At 47.1% G+C, this 19,943-nt stretch overlaps 1 protein-coding gene across 2 annotated transcripts in view; it reads left to right on the top strand.

Moving 5' to 3' along the window:
• RPH3AL (rabphilin 3A like (without C2 domains)) overlaps window positions 1–19,943 on the top strand; it is a 48,612-nt gene that overhangs the window by 24,228 nt on the left and 4,441 nt on the right. For both annotated transcript variants that reach the window (XM_083715261.1, XM_083715260.1), the window contains exons 5-8: window positions 4,811–4,897; window positions 11,552–11,729; window positions 15,441–15,554; window positions 19,718–19,900. In XM_083715261.1, coding sequence (XP_083571387.1) covers window positions 4,811–4,897; window positions 11,552–11,729; window positions 15,441–15,554; window positions 19,718–19,900 — 562 coding nt within the window. The remainder of the gene's footprint in view (window positions 1–4,810; window positions 4,898–11,551; window positions 11,730–15,440; window positions 15,555–19,717; window positions 19,901–19,943) is intronic.

Raw genomic sequence — 19,943 nt, 5'->3', positions numbered from 1 at the left:
TTTTTAAAATATCTCGCTTCTTTTTTCAATTTGCGATATTCTAAGGCAGGGGGCAAATATAGCTGGCTGGGTTGCCAAGCTAAGCCACGACTCCCTTTTTATTGCATTTTTTATTGCATGGTCCTGCTAGCAAGGGAGGATGGGAGTTGTAGTCCAAAAACAGCCGGAGACCCAAGTCTAGGGAACCCTGCTTTCAATGTGGATGATTTGCAAGAATTGCTAACGGAAGATTGTTACCTTCAAACCATCCTTGGTGGAAACACCGACCAACTGTGGTTAGTAGGAACCTAACTGTTAAGCTTTGTGGCTTAGGGCCCTCGTATTTACGGGACCGCCTCTCTTGGTCTGCCCCGCAGAGGACCTTAAGGTCCATGAATAACCATAGTTTAGAGGTCCCGGGCCCTAAGGAAGTCAGACTATCCTCCACCAGGGCCAGGATCTTTTCAGTGATGGCTCTGACCTGGTGGGATGCTCTGTCCCATGAGACCAGGGCCCTTCTGTTGGGTCTGTAAGGCAAAGCTATTCCGCCTGGCCTTTAATTTGAGTTCCGCCTGATCTTTTATTTCCCTTCTCTACCCGCCCCCTCCCCTTTTATGAAGATCACCCGCTCTGAGACCCCACAGCTAATTCTCCCCTGGCCTCCTTGCTGGCCCAAGTAGGTCCAATTCATACAGCTAGCCCCGGGGATTATCTAAAGCTTATTTCCCCTAAATTGATTTTTGAATTTTCTTGTTATTCATGATTTTATACTGTATTTTATGCTGCTTTTATAATTAAGTCTTTTAGATTTGTTGATAGCCGCCCTGAGCCCGGTTTTTGAACCGGGAAGGGCAGGGTATAAATAAATAAATTAATTAATAATAATAATAATAGTAATAATAATAATAATAATAATTATTATTATTTTTATTTTATTTGCTATACTTCCACCGCACTTTTCAGACAAATATTGCCTCTCAGTGATTTAAAGAGAGAGAGAAGGGTCTCGTCGTAGGTTTTATCAACTAAGAAGGCAAGACCCACAAGAAATGGGGAACGGAGGAGGGAAATGATGTTTTCTTTGCCAGGCGTGCAGAGCTTCAACTTTAAGCAACAGTGCCCAGTTTGAGCCAGTCTGGCCTTCCTTTGCTGGTTTCTCACTGGTTCAGCATCTCCCTTTCAGGCAGAAGGGTCCAGGTCCAACCCCCAATGGCAACTCCATGTGGGGCTGAGGAAAAAGCTCCCCGCCTGAAACCGTGGCAAGGTGCTGCTGCCAGTCAGTGTTGACAGTACCGACCTAGACGGACCAGTGTTTTGTTGCTGTTTAGTCATTTAGCCGTGTCCGACTCTTCGTGACCCCCTGGACCAGAGCACGCCAGGCACTCCTGTCTTCCACTGCCTCCCACAGTTTGGTCAAACTCATGCTGGTAGCTTCGAGAACACTATCCCACCATCTCGTCCTCTGTCGTCCCCTTCTCCTTCTGCCCTCCATCTTTCCCAACATCAGGGTCTTTTCCAGGGAGTCTTCTCTTCTCATGAGGTGGCCAAAGTCTTGGAGCCTCAGCTTCAGGATCTGTCCTTCCAGTGAGCACTCAGGGCTGATTTCCTTCAGAATGGATCGGTTTGATCTTCTTGCAGTCCATGGGACTCTCAAGAGTCTCCTCCAGCACCATAATTCAAAAGCATCCATTCTTCGGCGACCCGCCTTCTTGATGGTCCAGCTCTCACTTCCACACATCACTACTGGGAAAACCAGAGCTTTAACTATATGGGCCTTTGTTGGCAAGGTGATGTCTCTGCTAACTTCGTCCAAAGCCCAGCTCCCTATGTTCCTATAACTAGAAAGTAGAAGACAGCGGAGATATCCCAAATATAAGTTCCAAGGGGGCAGCCGCATTAGTTTCGTCTGACCCAACATCCATCAGGTTGGCTGATCTTTGGTTCAGTGGTAGATCACCTGCCTTCCATGCAGAAGGTCGTGTGTTCAGGATCTGGCAGGTAGGACTGGGAATTGTCCCTCAGCCAGAAACTCCAGAGAGCAGCTTCCAGTCAGTGCAGGCAATACTGAGCTGGTAGATTTGAATCGGCATAAGGCATCTTCCTGCGTTCCTATTGAAACCAGCCCTGAACTTAGACCAGGGGTAGGCAACCTAAGGCCTGGGGGCTGGATGCGGCCCAATCGCCGTCTCAATCCAGCCCGTGGACGGTCCGGGAATCAGCATGTTTTTACATGAGTAGAATGTGTGCTTTTATTTAAAATGCATCTCTGGGTTATTTGTGGGGCACAGGAATTCGTTCCAAAATATAGTCCGGCCCACCACATGTTCTGAGGGATGGAAAAGGTTGCTGACCCCTGACTTAGAACCATGAGGTCTGGAAACCTGCTTTGGTTCACAAAGAGGGGCTGCAGCTCGGTGGCTGTTCCTTCTTTTGGCTGAAAGATGGGGATTTATTCTCCACATGTCAAAATTAAGAATTTTGTGAGGATTTGAGGAGATCCTTCTTTCTTCTGAGTATCCTTTAAAGTACCTGTAAATAACCCCCACCTTGCAAAACTCTCTCCCCCTTTTCTCCTCCTCCGCCTGCGAGCCAAAGCGAAGGAAAACGTTTTTTGTTTCCTGAGTGATATGGCTGAAAAGCAGGAGGGAATTTCTTATGTTGAGGGCTTCTAGAATTCCACAGCTGCCCATCAGGGGGCAGCACTTGACTGTTACAGGCCTTAGCTGTAGACCTCGATTCCCGCAGAGAGAGAAACAGCAGCGATTTATTTCCTCCCCTTAAGTAAGGTAGCAATCCTGGACTTCTCATGTTTGGGTCTAGCACAGGGCAGGAGTGGGGGACTTTTTTCCAGTCTTGAGGGCCACGTCCCCTTCCTCGTAACCTCCTGGGGGCCGCACGCCAGAGGCAAAAGTGAGCAGAGTAATAAACGTAAATGTTAAAACACACAGCAGTGCAGCTGATGAGATTCCTACTCAGAGTAGACCCATTGAATGGGCCGAAGTTGGCCATGTCCATAATTTCAATGAGCCTACTCTGAGTAGGAGTGGCCTTGGATATTCCTCATGTGCCCCCTCTCTTCCAGGCAAGGAACAGGCATTTTCAGCCAGGCGAAAACACTCGAGGAGAGTGGGGATCGGGACCAGTGGGGGCGTGGCCTGAGAAGAAGGGGAGGGGCTTCTCAAGTGTGCCAAGGGCATGATAAAGAGGACTAGAAGGCTTCAAGCCTGACGTTCTTCACCCTTGCTCTTAAGAACAAAGGAGTTGGGTATTTTTTAGCCTATGCAAGAGGAGGCTAAAAAAGGAGAGTCATCTTCCAGGATCTAAAGGGCTGTCTCAGGGAAGACGGAGCAAGCTTGTTTTCTCCTGCTCCAGAGAGTAGGGCCTGAACTATGAGTAGGCAACCTAAGGCCTGGGGTCTGGATCCGGCCCAATCGCCTTCTCAATCCGCCCCGCAGACGGTCTGGGAATCAGCATGTTTTGACATGAGTAGAATGTGTCTTTTTATTTTAAATGCATCTCTGGGTTATTTGTGGGGCATAGGAATTCGTTCATTTTTTTTTTCTTTTCAAAATATAGTCTGGCCCCCCAACAAGGTCTGAGGGATGGTGGACCGGCCCCCTGCTGAAAAAGTTTGCTGAACCCTGCTCTGAACCAATGGATTTAAATTACAAGGAAGGAGATTTCCACTAAACTTTAGGAAGAACAGTGCAATGGACATCCTCTGTCAGGGATTCTCAAGCTGTGATTCCCGCATTGCAGGGGTTGGGCTCATAGCTGTCAACGTTTCCCTTTTTTAAAGGGAAATTCCCTTATTCCGAATAGGATTCCTCGCAAGAAAAGGGAAAAGTTGACAGCTATGGTTGACACTACAATTCTATGCGGCTTCTCCGGGGAAAACCTGTATGTGTTTTTAATGGGTTAACCAGCCTTCTCGATGGCGATCAATGGCCGCTAGCACCACCTGCGGCTCTTGCAGTTCAATTGGGCACCTTAATTCTCTTCCCCCTCCAGCCACCCCCAGCACCATGAGGGACTATTGCCGTTCCCTCATTAGGAGAATTGATTTTATATTGAGCACCAGCTGTTTATCCCCCGGCCGAACCTGCCTGCTACATATCTCTCTGTTTTTGAAACGTTTACCCATCTCATGCCCTGTGGGTTTGTTCCTCCCACCGCTCTTGTGGCTGGGGAGAGTTGTTCAACGGCTAAGCCACCCTCCCCAATCTGAGCTCCTATGGCCTGCAAGCAGGGTTGGGCTTGGAAATTGCAGCAGCGCAGCTTGGCACCTGCGGCGGACGGTTAGGAGCCGCCATTTTGATTTCCCACAATGCTCCGGGGCAAGAGTTGCCAACGTGGCGCTTGCTGGAACCAGCGAAAAGCTTGTTATGGCCACGTTTCGGTACCTGATAGGAAGCCCCCCCCACACCCAATTTTGTGATTTTGTCTCCTTTTCTGATTTTTAAGATACCTCAACCATAACAACATCCCCAATGTGGCAGCCATTTTGTATTGGGCCCCTCTCCCCGCGGCAGCCATTTTGTGATTGGCCCCCACCATGGCTGACAACGTTTCCCTTTTTTAAGGGAAATTTCCTTATTCCGAATAGGAATTTCCCTTAAAAAAAGGGAAATGTTGACAGCTATGGCCCCCATGGTGCGCTTTCAGCATTTCCCAGTGGAGCAGTGCACCATGGGGAATTTAAATGGCAGGTCTCCTAGACCCTGTTGCTTGTTTGCTTCTTTCCTTCAAGGGGAAGGTGGCGTTGGCGGTGGGCTCCTTCGGCCTTTCTAATGGTTCCCCCCCCAATCCCCGTGTCGTCTTCCCCCCCCAGAAAGTCTGCACCAAATGTGGGATTGAAACCCTGAGCGCCCAGAAGCGGCCCGTCTGGTTCTGCAAGATTTGCAGCGAGCAGAGAGAGGTGAGTCTATGCTGGCAGGATTCCTGCTTTGCAGTATCAAATGTCTGCTTCTTCAGGAAAGACTTCAATAATAATCAGAGGCGGGCAGAAATTATTACTTGCAGGACCACCGAGTTTTTGGGTCAGTAGAAACTAGTTTCTGCCTGCCTGCTTCATCCACACACCAAGGTGGTCTCGAGTCTCATGCTTTAGGTTTGGAAGGGTCAGTCTGGATGATGCCCAGGGGTCCCTTCCAAACCTGTGATCCTGTATCCTGAGAGCCGGTGTGGTGCAGTAGTGAGAGTCAGACTAGGACCCGGGAGACCAAGGTTCAAATTCCCACTCAGTCAATATCTTGAGAGCATCAGATTGACTTATCCCAGCAATAGAATGTCCCACATTAAACTTAGATTGCAGGTGAGGAACAAAACACACAAAACACTTCCTGCGAAGAAAGACAAGTGTTGCTTTTGGCTTTGCACCTTCATTTTTTAACCGTTGTGTGAAGGATCTATTGATTTGCCCTCCCTCCATTAACTGAGTTTAATCTTTATTTTTCTTGTTTAATTTATTTATTGTTATGTCTATATCCCATTTTCCCTCAAAGTAAAGGAAATCAAGTTGGCAAACATGGTTTCCCTCTTTCCCCCTTTCATCTTCACAACAATCCTGCGATGTAGATTAGGCCAAGAGGCTGTGACTGGCCCAAGGATCTCCAAGGGAGCTTCATGGCTAAGTGGAGATTTGAACCCTGGTCTCCCAGTCGTTTAGTCGTGTCCACTACTGGGAAAACCATAGCTTTAACTATACGGACCTTTGTTGGCAAGGTGATGTCTCTGCTTTTTAAGATGCTGTCTAGGTTTGTCATTGCTTTTCTCCCAAGAAGCATGCGTCTTTTAATTTCGTGACTGCTGTCACCATCTGTAGTGATCATGGAGCCCAAGAAAGTAAAATCTCTCATTGCCTCCATTTCTTCCCCTTCTAGAGAGGAAACCTCACTCCTCAAAGCTTTATTAAGAGTGCATGCTAGAAGCACAGGAACTCCTGACTCAGTACTGCCATCTCCACATGGACCTAACCATTGTTTACCAGTGGTGAAGGCAGTATATTCAATCTTGCGAAAGTGAAAGCACGTCTGTATTTTGGAATTGTTAAATTTTGCAAATAGGGTGTCAAAGTGTCAAAATGACTAAGTGGAAAATGGCTCACTGGCTGATCTCAGCCCAAGTGACCTCGCTGGGCTGTTGTGAGGATGGGGAGAATATGTTTGCCTCCTTCCGCCCTTCTGTGGAAGGGTGGTATACAAATGTGAGGAATGAGAAGTAGTTGAGCGATAAAAGCAGAGTAAGACGTTTTCAAAATGTCTCCCTTCATCGGTGCCCTTATGCAGGAAAAGCAGTCGCTTCCTTTACCCCTTGACAGGGCCGGCACTGTTTTGGATGGGGTTCATTGCTCAGCCCCTGTGAAGCTTGACGACGCGATGCTGTTTAAACACCAGCCTTTTAACATGAAAAATCTGTCCGGTTTGAGGCTTGTGCAGAGCCAGGAATGATTTATTTGAAGCCTGATCACCTCCTGCTCGCAGCAGACTAGGGACGGGCAGATATGTCAATTTCAGTTTCCGTCATATTTCCAGTCTTCAGCTCTCCATATTTCTGCAACAGTTTCCAGTAAAAAAAAAAAGCCCTCGTAAAAATTCAGCAATTTAGTGTGAGTTTCTCTTAATAGGCATGTTTGTCATTCAGTTTTGCCTAATATCCACTTTTGGTAAAGCAAGGGTGGGTAACAACAACAACAACAGCAACAACATCAGACTCTTAATATCAGGGTTGTGGGTTCAAGCCGGAAAGATTATCGCATTGTAGGGGTTGGACTAGATGACCCTCATTGTCCCTACCAACTCTGTGTTTCTAATAATAAACAATTGTTAATTGATCTCTGCTTTTAACTTTTTTGTTGTTTTTGTTGTACGGTCTCAAGCTTTATTGCTGTAAACCACTTTGATATCGTTTTATGGCATGTTGTTGTTGAGTCGTTTAGTCGTGTCTGCCTCTTTGTGACCCCCTGGACCAGAGCACGCCGGGCCCTCCTGTCTTCCACTGCCTCCCGCAGTTTGGTCAAACTCATGCTGGTAGCTTCAAGAACACTGTCCCACCATCTCGCCCTCTGTCGTCCCCTTCTCCTTGTGCCCTCCATCTTTCCCAACATCAGGGTCTTTTCCAGGGAGTCTTCTCTTCTCATGAGGTGGCCAAAGTACTCAGCTTCAGAATCTGTCCTTCCAGTGAGCACTCAGGGCTGATTTCCTTCAGAATGGAGAGGTTTGATCTTCTTGCAGTCCATGGGACTCTCAAGAGTCTCCTCCAGCACCAGAATTCAAAAGCATCCATTTTTTTATGGCATAGTGGTAGATAAATATTTTTATAAATTAATTCTAATGATAATCATAATGTGCCATTTTATGCACGTTTTACCCTGGCAAATGCATTATTTTTTGCACACCTTGACTTGGCCAGACAGCAGCATTTCAAAATCAACAGGAGTGCAAATTCCATAGGCTGGCTGTTTTTCAGTTCACATGCTTGTTTCAGGGTGTGCGGATTAAGTAATTTCGCGTTTCGGAATTAAACTGAACTGGATTTCTCTGAATTTCTGAGGTCTTCTACATCAGAAGGTGCAGTATGTGGACTTGCTTTACCTGGGTTTAGGAAATCAGCCTCTTCCCACCCACCGATCCTTGCTGCTCTGCAAGGCAGTCGTGTCGTGGAGCCAAGACAGATTGGTCCAAAGGATGTAATTGCAAAGTTCTGCTGGTGCATAATGAAAAGGACCGGGGTGCTTGTTTAATTTCCCCACTTGCCTCGTTTATCCTGCTGCCGCCTGACTTTTTCTCTTTTTTTGCGGGGGGGGGGGGTGTACAATTCTGTACAGCCTCATTAATAATGGTGTGCGTGTTCTACATGCTAACCAAATGGGCCTGAGCCCATATGACATCTGTTAGCAAGCTGTAATGAGAGAGAGAATGTATAAAATTACCTGGAGCTGTGCCCATGCTTGCTTCGATCACCAACCCACCTGCTTCCACCCCTTGCCAAACCGTCCTCCCTGCCCTTAGAGTTGCTCCTCCACAGTCTGCCTAGTCTGCCCACCTCTGTCTCCCTCTTCCGCCTTCTTTCTCCTCACCCTCCAACACTGCTGCAGTGGCTCAGCAACTCTCAGAAGACTGTTATCACTTTTTAGATTGCAGCGCCGCCTGTTGGTGGCCAAGGAAACTACTGTGTGATGACAGCCTTATCTTTTTATTATATCAATGCCATGCATCTCAAACATAGTCATTTTAGCATGGGGTGCAGAATCAAGAATTCTCAGAATCTTTCCCCCCCCCTTTTTAATAATCAGGTTTTCAAGAGCGGGGCTCAGCATACTTTAGGCTTGCGGGGGTTTTTTTTCTTTTTTCCTGGAACCCACCACTCGGAACCAAGGGCAAAACACATATGCTTGGAATGGAAGAATTCTTATCTTGGGGGTTTGGTTTTGAGAACTGAACTGAGCTCATAGTCTTGTCCATCACTCCAGATGCAACCCCCACTGTACTTCACATCAGAAGTATAGTTCAGGAGAGAATTCGTTTTGTGTGGTCACTATTAAAACATTTGGGAGCCAGAAATCCTCAGGGATCTACTTCAAATGTCCCAGAGGTTCAGCAGGAGATCCCAATACAGCTTCCTCCCACACCAGGCCTAGTGGCAGCTGCAGGCATCGTGTTGGCCATGCCCACTTAACTGATGGGCACTACTAAATAAATAAATTTAAGTGCTGTGGCATCTTGGGGCCAGCCCTGGGGACAGTTCATAGAATCACAGAATTGTAGAGTTGGAAGGGACCCCCAAAGGCCATTGAGTCTAACCTTCTGCAATGCAGGAATCTCGACTCAAGCATCCATGACGGAGGGCCACTCAACTTCTTTCTAAAAGCCTCCAGCTGAGGGAGTCCATTCTGTGGCTCTTGCCCTCAGCAAGTTCTTCCTAATGTTTGGTTGGAATCTCCTTTCTTGTCTTTTGAATCCATTGGTTTGGAGCAAGAGAAAACAAGTTTGCCTGTTATTATTATTTATTATTTAAATTTGGGTACCCACCCTTCATCCGTAGATCTCACAGTGGTTCACAACATAAAAATACACGATAAAAACACATCTTCCATGTGACAGCCCTTCAGATATTTGACGACGGCGATCATATCTTTCCTCTCCTCCAAGCTGAGCACCCCAAACTACCTCAGCCATTCCTCATAAACCCACAGGGCCTGAAATATTTCCAAACCTTCCGATTCCCTCCACCCGAAAAGTAGACCCACACTTCCTTGACTCGAAAAACCCGTCTCGTTCAGTTCGCTGTTTGCTTTGTCGGAAGGCTCCAACGAAACTGGTTTGGTTTTTTTGTCTCTGGATATAGCTTCATTTTCTCTTGCACTCCCTTCCCCCCTCCCTCTCCTTTACCCAAAGCCGTGTATATTAAATGTGCGCTAATAAGCTCCCTTCATCGCAATCTCGCTATTAAAATCTAAATTGGAACGTGTGGCGAGCATTCTTGCGGGAAGTGCGAAGTCTTGATCGCTGTAGCCGGCCGCGTCTGCCACTGGGGCGCCCTAATCTTCTCGCTCCGATTTTTCACACTCAAACGATCTTTTTCTCTCTGCTTGAGTCCCTCTTAGGCTGAATTTCTATAAGGAGGCAGCAGCCTCTCAGCAGCTTGTAATGCTTTTATTCCGTTTTTAATATTGTACTTTCATTTGCCCCTTCTATGCGGTTTTTACCAGAGAGCACTCAGGCCTGTGTGTCTTTCGTAGGCCCTCTTGGGAGTGTCTAACTGCCTTGTGAGCTTGGATTTCTCATTGCGAGGTCCCAGTTATGAATGCCGGGGGGGGGGACTATCCTGTACAGCACAACCACATTATCCCACAATCTTGGAGGGCATCGGGTTGAACACCCCTGCAGTACAGTGTCCTGTCCTAAAGTTAGATTGCAGGTGAGGATCCTTAAAAAAATACTATTTGCAAAGATAAATGAGGGTTGCCAGAAAAGGGCTTTTTGGCTCTTGCAGACTTCATTTCCCCCCCTCACCATTGTGCAAAGCACTGATTTGTTCTCCCTCCATTAATTTGGTTTAAGCTGCCCTTTATCAAGCTTGTCGTGTCAGCTTCAGAAAAGAGAGAGAGAGGGAGGGAGAGAAGAAAAATAGGTTGGAAGAGAAATTCTTATGCTGGACTTTGAATAGCTTGCTTTTCTGAACTGAAATTGGATACTTTTGCTCTGAGCCCTTATTGCCACAAATGGTTTGGTTGTAAAAGGTTTTCCAAAACAGCTGCAAGACCCTCCTCTCATAAGTGTCTCTGCATGAGTCACTGTTCCAGGCGTTCCTCAGTTGGCAGAAAGCCACGATTCGTACAGAGACGCAAAGGGCAGACTCTTTTGTTTTTGAGGGCAGGCTGTTTCTCAGTTAAAAGGCAATTTCTCTCCTGCTGTTGATTGCCATGGTGATTTTCAGAGCAGGTTGTTTAAAATCAATATGTAATAGATCAATCTTGAATCCTAATTACGATTCCCTCTTCTCTTATATAAAGCGCATGAAGGATCTACCGCATCTTTACATTTATTTCATTACTTCTCTCGTTAATGCATTAATGCAAATAACTGTAAGCTTATATTACAACTCACTGTTAGCTTTTTAAAAATCTAATCATAATAAGAAAGTTTCCAGCAATTGGTATTCAGATACAGACAACAACCCTGCGAGGTAGACTAGTCAGAGAGAGACAGTAACTTGCCCAAGTTCACCTAGTTTGCTTCATAGCCGAGGGGGGATTTGAACCCTGATCTCAGAGGCCCTAGTCTGATGCTCTAAGCACTACAGTGGCTTCCCAGTGGCATGGGATGAATAGGCAATTTCTGCACCCGGGTTGATTTCTGTCGGGATTCTCGCGGGGCTGAGTGCTGTTCAATTAGTGGTTTCCCTGGGTTGTGCTTGTTCTGTCCTCATTCAGTGTCCACAGGATCTTTGCAAGGAAGGAGGATGGAGAGAAAACCAGAACAAACCAGCCCCACAGCCGGTACAGTGGTACCTCGGGTTAAGTACTGTATTTTTTGCTCTATAAGACTCACTTTTTCCCCTCCTAAAAAGTAAGGGGAAATGTGTGTGCATCTTATGGAGCGAATGCAGGCTGCGCAGCTATCCCAGAAGCCAGAACAGCAAGAGGGATCGCTGCTTTCACTGCACAGCGATCCCTCTTGTAGTTCTGGCTTCTGAGATTCAGAATATTTTTCTTCTTGTTTTCCTCCTCCAAAAACTAGGTGCATCTTATGGTCTGGTGCGTCTTATAGAGCAAAAAATATGGTACTTAATTCGTTCCGGAGGTCCGTTCTTAACCTGAAACTGTTCTTAACCCGAAGCACCACTTTAGCTAATGGGGCCTCCTGCTGCCGCCGCGCCGCCGGAGCACAATTTCTGTTCTCATCCTGAAGCAAAGTTCTTAACCCGAGGTACTATTTCTGGGTTAGCGGAGTCTGTAACCTGAAGTGTATGTAACCTGAAGCATATGTAACCCGAGGTACCTCTGTACATCCCTTGGGTCACCCCAGGAGGGTCCAGAGATCACCCAATTATTTTCTCTCCTTCTCTCTAGGTTTGGAAGCGGTCCGGCGCCTGGTTCTACAAGGGCCTCCCCAAGTACATCTTGCCTTTGAAAAGCGGTGGCAGCAAAGCCTGCGAGCAGACCCCCAGGCCTCGTCACCTGGAGCCGCCAGCGACGGACCTCAAGGGGGTCTCCCCCCGCCATTCCTTCACCTGGGCCAGAGGAAGAGGTCAGTCCTTTCCTGGCTCTCTGTGGCCTGACAACGGGGGGTGGGGTGAAGACTTCTAGGGCCGCAACATGATTTAAAAAGAAATATTGCAGAAATAAGTGGTGGCGGTGGAATCTTAGAAGTGCAGTGTTGGAAAGCGGCCCCAAGGATCATCCACGACACATGGCCTTGCAACTTCTGCTTAAAAACCTCCATCGAAGGAGAGTCCGCCATGGATATTTTAGCTGAAATTCCTGCACTGTAGGAACGTGGATTCTTGGAACTTGAATCCTAACCGCCTGAGCAGGAGAAAACAAGCTTGCTAACCACCTTCCATGAGGCAGCCCTTTAGATGTGTAGAGGCAGGGTGGTGTTTTGGTTAGAGTGTCAGGCTGGGACCTGGGAGATCAGGGTTCGAATCCCCCATCGGCCATTAAGCTGACCGGGTGACCTTGGCCAATCACTGTCTCTCTCCGTCTAGCCTACTTCACAGGGTTGTGGTGCGGATTAAATGAGGAGGGGGAAGTCCAGAATAGATTTAGCCAGTGCACAGGGGAGAGGGGAAGGAAAGAGAAGTCCTGTTGAGTAGCCAAAAGCCCTTGGGCTATGGGAGAAGCTTGGCTGGACACTGCCTGCTCTATTAGGGCAAATTATTTGCAAATGCTAAGAGAGGGGAACACCTGAATGTTTGCAAATTCTTGTGTGGACTTCAAAAAAAAAAAGTTCATAAACTGATCTGGAACTGAGAAAGCCCGGAGAAATGGGTAGGAGCTGAAATTGATAAATTTGTCCACCCCATATCATAGAATCATAGAATTGTAGAACTGGAAGGGACCACAAGGATCCTCTAGTCCAACCCCCTGCAATGGAGGAATCTTTTGCCCAGTGTGGGGCTCAAACCCCAAACCCTGAGATTGAGTCTCATGCTCTACCGACTGAGCTATTCCCATAATTTGGGGTATCTTTGGTGGGTGTTGATGCTATGGGTGTGCACTCTCACACAGCTGCATTGATGGGAGTATTTACGCTTGCTGGCTGTTGCCAGGGTTACCCCTCCCAGCTCTTTTCGGCACTTGATTTATGGCTGGAGGAAGTGCCAACAGCTCGTGACAACCATTTTGCCGTGTTGACAGTCGTCCTCCGTCCCCTTTTTGCGTCGACATGTGTTTGTGGGGACGATCCTCTGCTTTGTCGCACAGAAACTCCTAGTGTGGTCTCCTGTATTTCTGAATATCCTCTTGCCACGTGAATTGCAGTAGATGGAAAACCCACCTATCGGTGCAGAATTTGTGCTAAGCAATTTGCTGTTGGGGCATGGCAGTGTTAAGAGTTGCCCTTCTTGGAGGAAGCACTCTTTTTGGGTGTTTGCACAACCTGGGCATGCTCAGAGCAGCCACTCGAGAAAGCCAGAACAGTAACTCGTGCAGAGAGCTGGAACACAGGTAGCCTGTGCTGTATCAGGAGTGATTCTATGCCCAGTGTAGGGATGGGAGTAGAATGATTTACTCCTAACAGAAGGTGATGGGAAGGAGGAATGGACAGACCAGTGACTCATACAGAGACACAGCAGCCTTTCTGGGCTTTCCAGAAGACTGGGGGGTTAAAAGCAAACACCCCTAATTTCCAGTTCCTGAAACAATACGCAAACCAAAATGCACCAATCCTTCAAGATCCAAATAGCTGCAAATTTGGTGACGCCGTTCTCTACACGCACATAGTGTACAAAAGCTCACGCTTTGTGGGAAATGGTTCTTAAAACATATATATTGGCAAAACAAATGCACTCTTTGGGAAAGTTCCACTGAAAAATGCAGAGAGCTCCTTGGAGGAAAAAAAGGGGGGTGGGATATAAATGCAATGCGGTGACTTCATCCCCTATTTTCATATTTTCTTTGCTCCAGCTTCAGACAGGAGCTGTTGCTCAGCTGGGGCTCGCCCTTGGACTTTGAGGCCTTCTGCAAGGATACTGGGATTGTCTATCTGTTGTCAAATGGCCTTGCTGTAAAAAAAGGAAAAAGACAATTCTGTCTCCTCTCCTCTTCTCCCCCACCTGATCTCGCCATCAAACAGCTGGCAGCTAAATTAGTTCCCTCCTCACATGGTGTTTAAATAGAAGAAGTGGTTGCAGTTTTTTTTTCCTCCTTTTGTTTTTTTTTGCTGCAAAGTGGGAATAATTTACCAATTCAAATCGCACCCTTAGATTTGTGTCAGCGAAATTGAGCCTCCTTCGTTTTTATCGCTCTCTCTTCTTCTGTCTCCCTTTCGTTGAGCTTGCAGAAACAGCAAAAAGTGAAGTAACATTTAATGAGACTCGTGTTTGGCACGATCCGCTGTTGGGGTTTAGATTGCTTACTTTAATAGCAGCAACAAAACGAAACAAAAAACCTGCCCCAAATGACCAGAACCTTACTTGGAAAACCACTACGTGCTTCCTTGTTCAAAATCCACAGCATAAGACCCTCAGATATGAACATATTTGGTCTTGAGGTTCTGGAGCGAAAGAACAAAGAAGTCGATCCCTTCTCCATCAGGATCTGTGAGATCCAATGAAGCCGATTGTTTGAAGATTCCCATTGGGGCATCTGGTTGGCCACTGGCCTGATCCAGCAGCCCCGTCTTCTGCTCTTACACAGTTAATCTTACAGCTAGCAAGCTCAAAACCTTTTAATTTCCAGGTGTCTCTCCCCCCCCCCCAAAAAAAATGTTATTATAGGAGTTGCTTCTGAACAACAACTGAGAAATGTCACAAGAACATTTGGGTCTTGTGAACACTGGTTCTCAAAAGAACCGCTCTGGTTGGAGCTGAGCACCAAATATCCCATGTAGATCTGCCTGGGTGCTGAAATCTCCAGGAGAAATCTCCCTGCAATTCATTGAGCCAGTATTGCATGACAGGGCCTTCTCTGTCGTGGCTCCCGGGTTATGGAATGTCTCTGAGTAGTGTCTGTCTTCAAAGCTGCATGCATATCTCAACACCCAGACAAGATATATTATAAGCTACGTCTCATACAGCAAAATATTTTATTTAGAGTTTATTGGACTCCATCATGATTGCATAAACATGGTATATTGACGACAACGTGCTGTTGGAGATGCAGTAAGGAGAGTGCTTCTTTGAAGCATATGCTTTACATGGTGGTCAGCGTTAGCAAATTTTTGGAGAAAAATACTAGGAAGTATAAGAACTATTGTGGGGAAGGAGTTACAATTTTTGGAAGGTAACTATAGGATAAAAATATGACCTCCTTTGATCAATGGATAGATGACATGACAACTCTTGTAACCTGTGAACAGATCGCTTTCAGACGAAAATTATGCATGGACAAATTTAATATTTGGAAAGTATTTATCGAAACCATAGTAACTCATGAAGTGAGGGATATAATAAGTCTTATCTATTTACATAGTTCTGCAACCCTAATTAGTTTATAATGTTACTTCGTTATTGTTGTTATCCTGTTTTCTTTTGTTTCTTCCCTCCTCTTCTTTCTTCTTCTTATTTACTTCAATTAACTGTAAAACTTTCAATAAAATATAAATAAATGGAAAACCCCCAGTTTAGATGTGCCTTTCCACACAGACATTTGGGGGGGGGGGTTTGAGGATGGAATCTGAATATCCCTCTCACTGCGGCAGGCTTGCCATTTCTGACTAGTGTTGATTCAGTTTATAATTTATGGCCGGATCTTCCCCCCTCCTCCCCTTCCGCCTTGTATTTCTGTCTCCCTACAGTGGTCTCTAGTGATAGTGACAGCGACTCTGAGTTCAGCTCGTCGAGTCTGGATGACCGGTCTTTGCTCGCAGGATCGAAGGGTTTCAAGATCAGACAACACCGAGCTGAATCTGGTGAGGAAAGCAACTTCTTGTGTCACTGGGTGCTCCTTCAGCATTGCAGTATTATTAATTATTATTAAGATTTTATTAAATGTACAGTGGTACCTTGGTTCTCAAACTTAATCTGTTCCGGAAGTCCGTTCCAAAACCAGAGCGTTCCAAAACCAAGCACGCTTTCCCATAGAACGTAAGGCAAAACAGATTAATCCATTCCAGACTTTTAAAAACAACCCCTAAAACAGCAATTTAACATTAATTTTACTATCTAATGAGACCATGATCCATAAAATGAAAGCAATAATCAATGTACTGTACTATTAAATAAATAAGAAGGCATTGTAGATGATAAAAATTAAAATTAAATTTTTTTCTTACCTGCACTGATGATAGTCATTGTTTGGATGGGGGGCTTTTATCCATTTCCGCAGTCACACAATCAATCAGTCGGTAGCTGAACTGGGTTCCACACAGTCACAAAAACAAATTAACTGAAAAAGCCTCAAAAACAAAAATGCAGTATAAATAGCAAAAACAAAAGCGCCAAACTTAATCCGTTCCAGAAGTCCGCTTGACTTCCAAAACGTTCGAAAACCAAGGCACAGCTTCTGATTGGTGCAGGTGCCCCAGAAACAATAGCCTACAGCTGCATCGGACGCTCGGCTTCCGAAAAACGTTCGAAAACCGGAACACTTACTTTTGGGTTTTTGGCGTTTGAGAACCCAGGTACCACTGTGTATACATTTGAAGTAACACTTTGTACAAGTTTCTAAGGCACAGGGGCAGAGCCTTTTTCAGCCAGAGGGCCACAGAACCTTCTGGGGGGCCACTTGCCAGTGGTGGGCGGGGCCCGAGGCAAAAGCGGGAGGGGCAACTGATGCAAATTTTTACCTGTGTGCAGGCAAGTTTCTGCACACTCTCACCCCCCCCCCCATCCTTCCACCCAGGCAAGCAAAGAGGAACGATCAGAGTTCAAGGACACATTTCCCGCCACTCAAGGAAGGGGTGAAGTCGGGTTGGTGAGGGGTGTGGCCTGGGGAGAGAAAGGGGTGTGGCTGAAGAGAAGGCGTGGCGGAGACCTCTGAGGGCCAGGCAGAGAGAGACCTAGAGCGCTACATTTGGCCCTCAGGTCAGCACAGACCATCTTAGGGGGCTGGAAGGCCAGGAGAAATGGCAGCAATCTTTGAAACGCTGTAATTTGGCTCAGGTTCAAAACCCAGTCTTCAAAAAGGGCACTATTGGTGTCTTGGTTAGAGCTCCGACCCAGGGTTCAAATCCACACTCAGCCATGAAGCTCACTGCCTCTCTCAGCCTCTCTCAGCCTAACCTACCCCTCAGGGTTGCTGTGGGGATTAAATGAGGAAGGGGAGAGCCACATGTGCACCGTCTTGAGCTCCTTGGAGAAAAAGGCAGGATATAAATGCAATAAATAAATATAAAAGAAATAAAAACGCAGCGTGGTTTTTCCATTTGAAAAAAAAGAAGTTTAAAATGGTAGAGGTCACACCCCGCTCCCTGTTAATACATAAAAGCCTCTTTTCAGGAACGTGTTTATTTGACTCCACTGCGCCGTAGAGAAATTGATCTTCGCAAGACTCCTCTTAATAAAGTCACGCTGGTTTTTTTAAGGCCGTAATATTATTTTGCGCAGCGGCAGATTTTAATCTGTGACATACTTTGGCATTGACTGATTATTGTTCCAAGGTTTCTTGAGCGGCTGCCTCTGCCTGATAGATCGTTTCAAATCATTTTATAGGGAAAGGGGCTGGCTTGCTATTGACAGATAACGTCCTTGCGTACATTTTCTTAAAATGGATGCCTTCGGGAATAAGCACCCGTAGCAACTGTTTCTGCAAAAACATTTTCCCCCCTCTTGCGGTTAGCTTTTGTTTTCCTTACCTTGATGAAGAGCTCCTGTTGCTCTAAGTGTACGAGGGTGGTTTTCTGGGGGGGGGTAATGTGTGTGTGTGTGTGTGTGTGTGTGTGTGTGTGCTGGGAGAAACACAGCTCTGTAACAGAGATCACCTGCTTGGCATGCTGAAGGTCTCAGGTTTTCTCCTCCATGACATCTCCAGGCAGCTCTGGAACATAGCTGTCAAGCGTCTCTTATTTGGCGGGAAAGTCCCTTATCCCAGTGCCATGTCCTGCTGCTGTCCCTTATTGATGAGGCTTCGTTTGGCTGCTGGCTGGGCTTTCTGTCTTTGGCTCAGAGGGGCTCAGAAGTTGAACATACCTGTGCCCGGAAAACCCCTTATTTTGGCTGCTGATCCCTTATTTTCGAGGCTGCTGGTCCCTTATTTTCAAATCTGTAAGTTGACAGCTATGCTCTGGAATGTCACTGCTGTTTGGAACCATAAACCCTGGAGAGTCATCGCCCATCACGGTTGACAATGCTGTGCTAGTGGTCTGGCTCAGGATAAGGCAGCTTCCAATTTCAACCAGCCCTTTGTTGAGAACCATGAGGACTGGAACCTTGCTTTAAATTTACAGGATAGGGCTGCAGCTCTGCTTGGCATGCACAAGGTCCCAGGGTTCAATCCTCAGCATCCCCAGGTAGAGCTGAAACTGACCGTCCATCCTGAACTTGATGGACTTGCAGTTGAATGGGGTAAAGTACTGTCATGTGGGGGGACGCGGGTGGCGCTATCGGTTAAACCACCAAGCCTAGGACTTGCCGATCAGAAGGTTGGCGGTTCGAATCCCCGTGACGGGGTGAGCTCCCATAGCTCGGTCCCTGCTCCTGCCAACCTAGCAGTTCAAAAGCACGTCAAAGTGCAAGTAGATAAATAGGTACCTCTTTGGCGGGAAGGTAAACGGCGTTTCCATGCGCTGCTCTGGTTCTCCAGAAGCGGCTTAGTCATGCTGGCCACATGACCCGGAAGCTGTACGCCGGCTCCCTCAGCCAATAAGGCGAGATGAGCATCACAACTCCAGAGTCGTCCTGACTGGACCTAATAGTCAGGGGTCCCTTTACCTTTACCTAGTGTCATGTGGGACTTAACTGTCAAAGAGTGAGTTGGCAGTAAATCACACTGATCAAAGTTGGAGTTAACCCTTTATTAGCAAAAACACAACCTTCACAGACTTGGCTGAATGTCCGGCCTTAATGAGCACAGCAGCTCATCCCTGGTAGGTCTGGCCCCATGGATCAGTTGCTGAGACTGAAAGTCCCACCCCACAAAGCTGCCTGAGTCCCCTCCTCCCCAAGGTTACCCCCCCCCAAGCAATCAGAGACTGTGCCTGCATAATGCTAACTTATCCTCCACCCTTTTCATGCCTCTCCTGGTTCTGGGAGAACAGCGGGGAGGGGAGCTTGTCACAGCAGGAGGGGGAGACCCTGTGACTCTTCACCAGCCTGACTCATCTCTGCCTCTTGGCCTCTCCTATTTCAGCTTCTAGACTTTTCTCTGCCACAGACTCTCGCAGCTCACTGAGCCCTGTTCCCCTTCAGCTTCCAGCCCCTCCTTTTCCCAGTCTTCTCCCTCTGACCACTCATCGTGGGTCTTCTTCTCCTGGGGGTTCCCCAGCCAGTGCCTCCCACCATTCCTCTACATCCAACCAGTCCATGTCACTAACCATCACCCCCCCACTCCGATTGTTGTGTGTAAGACCACCAGAAGGGCCTGGCTGCTGGATATTTAGGTACAGTTTTGAATGAAGTTTCACAAACCAGGACAGATAACCCAAAAGTAAAAACATCCTCCAACAATTGTCAGCATGAGAACAAACAATTAGCATGAAGGCAGAATGATTCTAGTAGTGACAGTGCAAGACTCCATAGAAAAACAGTTCTCGGTAGTGGTGCCTATCCTGTGGAACGCCCTCCTATCAGATGTCAAGGAAATAAGCAACTATCTTATTTTTAAAAGACATCTGAAGGCAGCCCTGTTTAAGGAAGTTTTTAATATTTAATGCTGTATTGTTTTTAACACTCGATTGGGAGCTGCCCAGAGTGGCTGGGGAAACTCAGCCAGATGGGAGGGGTATAAATAATAATAATAATAATAATATATCTGTGTGTGTGTGTGTGTGTGTGTGTATTCCTGCATCGTGATCTCACAGCTGTGGTTGGGCTCTCTGCCTCCCGCTCCACCAGCCATCACGGGGAAGAATGGAGCTGTAAGCAGGAATTTGCATGTACTGGCCAAGAGATCAGACCCTCTTCTTCCTCCCTGCAGTGTCCAGCAGCGAAGTGGCCCGGACCCCCACCAGGACCCCCAGCCGTGCCTTGGGGAGCATCTTGTCGGAGAGCCAGAGCAGCCTCTGCAGCGAGAGGGGAGGAGCCTTGAGTGCTACGGAGAGCTGCCACAGCGACCTCCCGGCTGAAGACGAAGACAGCGATGCTGGCCGCGGCGTCTCTGGTGAGTGGGGAGGAGGGGAAGAGGGGCACAGGAGGCCGGCCAG

The sequence above is a fragment of the Podarcis gaigeae genome (assembly GCF_964106915.1).
Source record: "Podarcis gaigeae genome assembly, chromosome: 15".
NCBI lineage: Eukaryota > Metazoa > Chordata > Lepidosauria > Squamata > Lacertidae > Podarcis > Podarcis gaigeae.
The sequence above is the reverse complement of the archived record's forward strand: the minus strand, read 5'-3'. Positions and strand labels throughout refer to the sequence as shown.